This window comes from Cannabis sativa, chromosome 8, assembly GCF_029168945.1.
Source record: "Cannabis sativa cultivar Pink pepper isolate KNU-18-1 chromosome 8, ASM2916894v1, whole genome shotgun sequence".
NCBI lineage: Eukaryota > Viridiplantae > Streptophyta > Magnoliopsida > Rosales > Cannabaceae > Cannabis > Cannabis sativa.
The window spans coordinates 24,538,903-24,548,170 of record NC_083608.1 but is presented as its reverse complement, the minus strand read 5'-3'; the positions used below and the strand labels follow the sequence as shown (position 1 = coordinate 24,548,170).

Genomic DNA, 9,268 nt, shown 5'->3' with positions numbered 1-9,268 from the left:
TCCTATGCATCACTGATATACGGTTCACCGGACACTCAATTTAACCATGGGGGACGATAGAGTTAGGACTAACTATTAGGGTTCTCTCATTCTTAAAAACTCATCATTTGAGGACTGAACTCTTAGAGAACATAACTCTAGAGAAATCTCCTCAAGCATTGACACCAATAACAACCCAAGTGGACTAGCCTATTACCACCGAGAGGGGGTGAACCACTATAAAATCCTCGTGTTCATCTTTGTTAAATTTATTTTTGATAAATCAATTTACTTTGATTGACAAATACTTATGTTCATCTTACTTGTTTACAATCTTCTTAGATTCAAAAAACTGTGTCAACATATAATATGATTATTTAATATTTTATATAAATAAATATTTTATTTAATTAAACATTTAATATTAGTTTATTTGTTATAATTATTATATTGGTATAATTTTAAATCTATATATACAATGTATTTATGAAATCTTTTTCTATTTCTCTTCAGTAAAAACTGTTATTGCTCATGAGTTGAGATTGAATCCAATAATATTATTTTGTGGATCCTATCAGACTAAACTGATCTTTGTGTGTAGTGGTTGATCTAAAAAATTTGGTGAGTTTCATTACCTCCATAAGATACAACATACGGAAAAATTACAATGATACTTTAATAGATCATTAAGATGTAACTTTCTTAGTCATCTTTTTTGTTTATGATTTAACATATATACATTACATATGGGGATTCTTGAGGTGGTACAATAATAATTAGAGTAATTTGTGATATAAATACTTAAGTTTAAATTTTAGATGCAAATAAATACCTAAGTTTAATTTTTAGCGGTAATAATACTTAAATTATATTTTCGAAACTCTGTAGGTACCTGACTGTTAAATAATAAGTCATAATCCACGTGTCATTTTTCCACTAGTATATTTAAATTATTTTTTTTAAAAAAAAATAAAAATTTAATGATTTAGACTAATCAGGTATTGTCACGTGACAATTTACTAACATTTAGCAGTTATGTACCTACAAAAGTTTTAAAATTATAACGTAGGATAAATAACTTAGATATTTATTTACTATTGAGAGTTAAACTTAGATATTTATGCGACAAATTACTCTAAATATTAAAATAGTTCTACTGTCCCTTTGATTTAGTTCCACAAAATCAATAATATTATGTATTCAAATAGTAATAATTAAATTTGTTTATATTAAATAAATTAATATAAAATATAAAATAATTAATATTTATTATTTATTAGCAATAATTATAATAAACACTTCAATTATGTTTTATACTAAATTAAATATAAAAAATTAAGGAAATAGTATAGATAATTAAAATTATGGTTAGGTATATATTGAAATGTATAATTAAATATAAATAAGTAATTATATATATATAATAAAATTATAAATTTTCCTAAAGTATGGATTTTGAGGGGTTTGTTAAACCGATAGTCTTCTAACCCCCAACCTCGATACTATTATTATTAGTTGCTTTGTGTTTATGAAAGTATGAACGCCATTATGAGTCTCTTAAATATATGGTTAGTGAGGCTTGACTTGGACTCAAGCAATGGATAGGGTTAGGTTTGATTTTCAGCTTTATATGTTTAATTGTAAACTTAAATAAAATAAAAATAGATTTTTGAATAACTGAGATTGCAGGGTTTATAGGTATAAACTTTTATTTTTATTGTTATGGGATCGTTTTCATATCTTGATAAAACACTCTATTATTATTATTATTAGTATTTTGTTTTTGATTCAACACACTCTTTGTTCACATCAATTAACCTCTAAATCGTTTTATTTAATATATTTAATTAAATTTCTGCCGTTTTCTTGTGCCATATTTCTCCACTTGGTGCCAATTTCTTTTATATAATAATTATATTGTATAAATATAGATATCGTTGTGCATTTGAAGAATAAAAATGATTCTTAATGCTTGTAAATGACACCTATTTTGGGACATGAAAATAGCTGTACCTGCTTTTGAGCAAAAAGATCAAAGCGATAATGGGCAATATTGTACCTTCAAACTAAAGGGTATATTAGTATATAGGACAAATTTTGTGAGCATTTTTAACTATGTTTAATTAATTAAACCTTGATAAATTAACTTCAAGCATTTTTTCTTCTTCTTTCTAATACTTACTCCAATAATTATTGATAGTAAATTTTTTGTTTTGTGAAAGAAAAGTTGTTATTCTGTTAAAGTTTTAAAGGCATATGTAGCACCATATTAACATTTACAATCAAATCTTATCATCACGAATTGAAATATATTAAGATGTGGAATATATTCCCACTGCTTAACCAATTCCCAAAAGCAAAAACACTAGCAAGAAAAAGCAACTCTGTTTCACCATCCAGAAAAATTGGAATGTTAGTTTTTTAATTTTTTTTTTTATATATTTCTATTTAAAGCATATGACATTTATTCAACAAATTAAGAACTTGTTGAGCTATAATAAATTTGGGGTAACCGAATTGTAACAGTTTAGTATTATCAAATGGCTTTTTTTGTTTTCTCTTTTGGTCTTAAACGATTTGTACTATGGGAAAATCTATTTCTATAATTCAATGTAGATGTAGTTTGACCAAGTCTTAGAGATAATTAATGTTACTCTATGAGTCTATGGCAGTCAATATTTATGAAACTTCTATAATATACTCAGAATTTAATACGATGTTTATTGATTATGAATTTATGAAATTTTCTCTAACATAACAAACAAACAATGACACAAGCCGTCAATAATTTTAATTTTAGGGAAAGGAAAATAAATATTCAAAAGAGAAAAAGACAGGGCCATTCAAAGCAAACAAAAGCAGGTCAAAGCTCAAATAAACACACAAAAACATAGACAATGTTAGCTCAGCTTGTTTTTGTTTAAGTTTAACTAAACTAATTTGCTGACAAAAACAAAAAAAATATAAACCAAAAGATGAAAAAGAAAACAAACCCAATAAATCTTATAAATATTGTGATTAAAAAAAAAGTACAGGCTGTAAGGGAACCGAAACCCAACCCCACTTCTATTATTATTCTTATTATTATAATAATAATAACTATTATTGTTATGAAAGTGAAAGAGAAGAAAGAAGAGTAGTAGTAGAAGAAGAAGAAGAAACAGAGTTAACAGACCCTTGTCCTAAAATAAAAGTGATATTTGCTACAAATTTACATAAACCAATAAACTGCAAATTTAAAATAAATTAAAAGGAAAGGAAAAAAGAAAAGCTTACATTAAAGCAAGAAAAAATAAAAATAAAAAATAAAAAAGAAGAGAGGTTGGGTTTTCTTTTCTTGCAGCCTCTGCTAAGCATCTTTTTCTTTTCTTCACTTTTTCCTTCTCTAAAAACTTGTTCTTTTCCATTATAATTATTATTATTATTATTATATTTCACTACTCATTCCTTCCTTCTTCTTGGAATTTCTTTTTTTTTTTTTACTGGCTCTGGCTTTGCTACCTCACCTATAATTTGCTTCTTGTTTTGTTAAACTTTGATGGGTTTTAATTCTCTTCTTCCTCTTCTTCTTCTTCTTCCTCTCTGCCATTGTTTGTTTAATCAGAAAAAGTTTGGTTGCTTTTTGTTTTAGCGTCCAAGCTTAAATTTTTATTAGAATTCAGTTGGAAAAATTTGTTTTTGCTGGTATTCTTGTTCTGATCTCAGCTGTGTTTGGCTTTGTTTGATCCTTCAAAATTTAGAATTTTCTATCACCATATAATAATCTTCAAGTTTTTTTTCTTTCACTTTCACTTTTGCTGTTTCTCCCTTTATGGTCTGAATTCATCTACTTTTTCTTTTCCCCCCTTCTTCTGATCTTCATTTTTTATCTTTGTAATTGTTGAAATTCCTATCTGGGTTTTTTGATCCCATGGGACTCTGTCATGGAAAACCCATTGAAAATCGCCAAACTCAATCTGAAACCTCAATAGTTCACGATGGAAATGAGGCTGCGTCTAATTCTCAGACCAGAAAGTCCTCCAATTTTCCCTTTTACAGCCCAAGTCCTCTTCCCAGTCTCTTTAAGAACTCTCCGGCCAACTCAAGCGTTAGCTCCACTCCTTTGAGGATCTTCAAGCGGCCATTTCCGCCACCGTCTCCGGCGAAGCACATTCGCGCCCTTTTAGCCCGCCGCCATGGCTCGATCAAGCCCAACGAGGCCTCAATCCCAGAAGGGAGTGAGTGTGAGGTTGGATTGGATAAAAATTTTGGCTTCTCAAAGCATTTTGTAACCAATTATGAGATTGGGGAAGAAGTGGGACGAGGGCATTTTGGGTATACTTGCTCAGCTCAAGCAAAGAAAGGGAGTATGAAGGGCCAAGATGTGGCTGTTAAAGTTATTCCAAAATCAAAGGTATGTTTCTTTTTTTATTACTTTTCTTTTGTGAATGGAGTTGTTTTGGTTATTTGCATGTTATTTGTAGTTCTTATGGAAGTTTGATTAGGATTGAGTAAAGAAAATTTGACATTAATATCCTTAAATTTTAAAAATAATACTTGCTGCATTTTCCTAGTAGTTTTGTATTGTAGACTCTGAATTGACTTGGTCTACTTAATTGTGTAGTTTGCATATCATGTTGTAGAGCTCTAAGGAAAGATTAGTGTTAATTTATGATTATATTTGCTCGAGCATATGCATGATCACCATGATTATCATGTTATATAAGTTCAATTTCATAAAAAAAAAAATCTGTAAATGTATGTAGGATCAAAATTGGTGGGTGTTCGTTGATTTTGTTTAATATAGTAATGGCCGTTTCATTGCCTCCTAACTTTAAAACAGACAAATTTCATAGTAATCATCTATACATTGCTAATATCATCCTTTCAAGGGTCTTTATAACTAGAACACTTATTCTCCTCCAAGTCACAGAAATTCAAGTATGAGAGTTCAAAGTTAAATTAGCAATATTTTGTTTAACTTTCCATTTGACCATGGGCCGGAAATTCATTGGAAGTGCTTTGTTCTGTTCTCATGAGAAATGATTTTTGCAGATGACGACAGCAATTGCCATAGAGGATGTAAGGAGAGAAGTGAAGATACTTCGTGCTCTGTCGGGACATAAGAACTTAGTGCAATTCTACGATTCCTACGAAGATGATGAAAATGTTTATGTAGTGATGGAGTATGTCCACTGTTTTCTTTCTTCTTTTAAATATTCATTTTATAACATTACAATCTAATGTGTTCAATTTTCCCCACAAGAAATGCACCATAGATAAATGAGCTCAAAATAAGATAATTTTTCATTTGTTCATGTGAAAACTAGTTTTAGAGTTGTCAAGTTATCTTCATGGAATCCATGCTAGCCTCTTGCTCAATTATGGAGCCAGTATCTCTCAGTTATATATGTAGAAATGTTTTTGAAATATAGACTAGCAGGCTGAGTAATCCTATCCTTTCAAAACCTTCTAAGATAAACATATGTACTGGAATAGTGGAATGGTCTTGTATCGAGTACCAGATATGGAAATCCTTTTCCTTTTATTTTAACATTCTGCTGGATTTTTTCCCCCAAGGTTTTGTAAATTTTACTCATTGATGGGTATTTAATACGTGTCTTGCCCAAGTTCTTTGATGCTCTTAGTTTAACATGATAAACTTATGATGCCACTTGCTATGTTTTTCAGGCTGTGTAAAGGAGGTGAACTGCTGGATCGAATACTCTCAAGGTTAGTTTTCTTATGAAGGCCTTTTTTTTTTCTTGCTTTAAATAAGACATACACACTCCTTTTACCATTTGTTACTGGCCTTCTCTATCTCAGTAATTTTATTTTTTGCTACGTTCTTAGGGGTGGAAAGTATTCCGAAGAAGATGCAAAGGCAGTTATGGTGCAGATTTTAAGTGTTGTTGCTTTCTGTCATCTTCAAGGTGTTGTTCATCGGGACCTCAAGCCAGAGGTATTTTTCCTTTTAGAAGATGGGAGGAAGAGATTTATAATCTATAGATATAGATTCTGCTTTCTTGTGTGTGATTGTCTTACAGTCTTCTCCCTTTTTCTTATGTTGATTTACTTGTTTTCTGCTTTAGAATTTTCTTTTTGTAACAAAGGACGAGAATTCCACGTTGAAGGCAATTGATTTTGGACTCTCTGACTATGTAAAGCCAGGTGAGGGCATTGCCTCAGATATATATCCTTTTGATTAATTTTGAATAGATTGGGCCTGACAATAAAATATGTTGCAGATGAGAGATTAAACGATATTGTTGGAAGCGCATATTATGTAGCTCCTGAAGTTCTACATAGGTCATACGGCACAGAAGCAGACATGTGGAGTATTGGTGTAATTGCCTACATCCTTTTATGTGGAAGTCGACCCTTTTGGGCCCGGACTGAATCTGGCATCTTCCGAACTGTCCTTAAGGCAGATCCCAGCTTTGATGAAGCTCCATGGCCGACATTGTCTTCTGATGCAAGAGATTTTGTAAAGAGATTGTTGAACAAGGATTACCGGAAGAGGCTAACGGCTGCTCAAGCTCTAAGTAAGTCACTGAAGTGATCTAAACATAATAGAGTCCTGATTTCACCCATCATTGTGGATTCTTGTTACTTAAGCTATGGGTATGCAACTAGCTTTTTCAATTAATTACTGCTTTGTGTTCATCCATGGTTAATGCTGATCAAGAAAATTGAAAAGAAATCCAATGAATCAAGAAATAGGGAATGCTGATGATTTCTCTTTTTGTCATATCAGTTAGAATGGGTGATGTATTTGGTTGTAGTTGAAATTGGATGCTTAAAGAAATTTTAGTGACCTAGAATTTGACAACTAATATCTTTGTTTAGGTCATCCATGGTTAGCTGATTGTCAAGATCTAAAGGTGCCAACAGACATGATAGTTTTGAAGATGGTAAAAGCTTATATATGCTCTTCTTCTCTGCGGAAATCAGCATTAGGGGTGAGTAATATATGATTTATAAAGACAAAATAATATTGTGTGTGCTAGAAAATTAAAAATGATTTTAGGATATCGACCCAACTCGCAGCCAGATATTCCATTAGTAAATCAGAAAATGAAAAGTCATTTCAAGTCTTAGGACTAATAAGCTACCAAAATTTAACTTTTTTCCACAGTCGCATCAATTCCATTTCTCAATGCCCTTGAAAAATTGACTATACCTTTCAAGCTGAAGGTTCCAACGTATAAATAATATAGCTATGTTCTAGACCTTCTTCCTTATACTTGAATTGGCTCCTGTAATCTATTTCTTCCCCAGAAGACTTTACCTTGATAGTGATGAGGCCACCACACCCACAGCTCTCTGAATTCCCCCAAAGGCATAGTCCTAAATTTGAAAGAGGGGGATTTTGTATCTCTTATATTTGCTTGGGAAAGATATTTTACTTAGTTATTTTGCCTCTTTGTTCTTTTCTTGCTCCAGTTTGAATGGTCCAAATCCTATACACTAGCTTGAACAGACTTAATCGAACTTATTTGTTGAGAATAGAAATAATTCTGACTTGAATTAGTAAATACTGTTAACTGCGACAAATATAGTAAATCTTTCTAATAATAAGATCTAACTTTGCTTTTCATATGGTTTGCCTGAACAGTAAACTATATTTTAACAAAACAATAGATATATGAAGTAATCATTTATTCTTTTGCCTCCTTGATATGTGACAGGCTCTTTCAAAGACATTGTCAGTATCTCATACAGCTTATTTGAGGGACCAATTTATGCTTTTAGGGCCAAACAAAAGTGGATTCATCTCTATGCAGAACTTTAAGACAGTAAGCTTTAGACTTGCTTGCATCTGTGTTTCTGATATTATCTATATCCATTCATATTAACATCAGAAATTTGCCAGGGTTTACTAAAGTGCTCCACTGATGCCATGAAGGATTCACGGTCCACAGATTACATTCACATGGTAATATTGACATATGATCATGTTTTTGTTCGTCGTAACTCATCGTTATTTTTCTTGATATTCCCAGACAAGTAGAGATTTTCAACATTTAGCTGATCATATATTACATATTGTACAGATTAGCTCCATTCAATATAGAAAATTAGATTTTGAAGAATTCTGTGCTGCTTCCATAAGTGTACATCAGCTGGAAGGAATGGAAACGTGGGAGCAACATGCAAGGCGAGCCTATGAACTATTTGAGAAAGATGGAAACAGACCAATTATGATTGAAGAACTCGCATCGGTATGTGTCAAAGTCTCCCCTCACTCTTGTACAAAAAAGAACAATATTAGAATATAAAGTTGACAGAATTAAAGAGCTTTTTGGTTAATAAATGCTTAGCTTTCTTGAATACCTCATTGTAACTTCTATCAACTTCTTATCAAAAATGTCAAAACACAGAATTAAACATCCATTTTGAATCTTATAATTAACAAGAATTTTTTCTTACCAGAAGTAGATCTTTGGTACTGATTTCTATTTATAATCTGTTTCTTCTGTTCTTTCTTCCTATCAGGAACTTGGACTTAGTCCATCAGTACCCGTTCACGTAGTTCTCCAAGACTGGATTAAACATTCGGACGGGAAGCTTAGCTTTCTTGGTTTTGTCAGACTTTTACACGGGGTTTCTTCCCGCTCATTCCAGAAAGCTTAATACTATTTTGGGTACCAAGTGTAATCTCTTATTTTCCACACTTTCAACCTCATTGGCCCAAAATGTGTCAAACAGAACAAAAGCAGTGTCTATTTGAAAACTTCTTCGGCAGCAAATGACCCAGCAATTTTCCTGGCCCAATGAATGATTCTGCAAAGCAAGAAGTTCTTGCTGCAAATATGGCAATTGTTGCTGATGAGTCCATTTAGCATGTCCTCAAGTCAGTGTTTTTCCTCGTTTTTTAGTTTCTATTTTCTGAAACTTACATAAGGGTTTGCCTCCTGATTGGTGCTGTTCAAGTTTAGAGGATTGTACAGATGAGAATTGTAGATTAAAAATGTATTTAGGATTAAGCAAACTGCTTTTTTAAATTCTAGTAAATTTCGGGTTCATCCCCATCTTATCATACTTCCTGCACTTTTCCTTAGTTTTCTTCACAAAATGAAAATATATGTGTTAACGGAGGAGCTATTAAATGTTAATGCCAGATGATTTAGTGGAAGTAACAGCCATAGATAAGCCTTATCGTTTGTTTTAGGTTCACAAAGTTGAGTAGATATGGGTGAAGACAAAGGACTATTTTGAGTAATGTTACCTGCACATATAAATTACACACACACACACATGTGGTTTATGACATTTATCTCTCAAAATTAAAATAAAAGTACACAAA

General features: G+C 31.7%; 1 protein-coding gene across 1 annotated transcript; it reads left to right on the top strand.

Annotated features, from left to right (window-relative positions):
- Positions 1-2,861: 2,861 nt before the first annotated feature.
- LOC115699197 (CDPK-related kinase 1) lies at positions 2,862-9,003 on the top strand. The gene is made up of 11 exons (XM_030626486.2): positions 2,862-4,372; positions 5,014-5,144; positions 5,650-5,691; positions 5,812-5,920; positions 6,051-6,129; positions 6,207-6,503; positions 6,808-6,920; positions 7,650-7,757; positions 7,835-7,897; positions 8,016-8,183; positions 8,458-9,003. Exons 1-11 carry the CDS (start codon positions 3,890-3,892, stop codon positions 8,593-8,595), a joined length of 1,731 nt encoding a protein of 576 aa, XP_030482346.1. The 5' UTR covers positions 2,862-3,889; the 3' UTR covers positions 8,596-9,003.
- The last annotated feature ends 265 nt before the right edge of the window (positions 9,004-9,268 follow it).

Bases quoted from the DNA above. Each gene is read 5' to 3' on its own strand.
- LOC115699197 (XM_030626486.2), top strand. From the start codon at position 3,890: ATGGGACTCTGTCATGGAAAACCCATTGAAAATCGCCAAACTCAATCT. The intron at 5,145-5,649 runs GTATGTCCACTG...TATGTTTTTCAG, and splicing joins AATGTTTATGTAGTGATGGA to GCTGTGTAAAGGAGGTGAAC. The intron at 7,898-8,015 runs GTAATATTGACA...CATATTGTACAG, and splicing joins CCACAGATTACATTCACATG to ATTAGCTCCATTCAATATAG.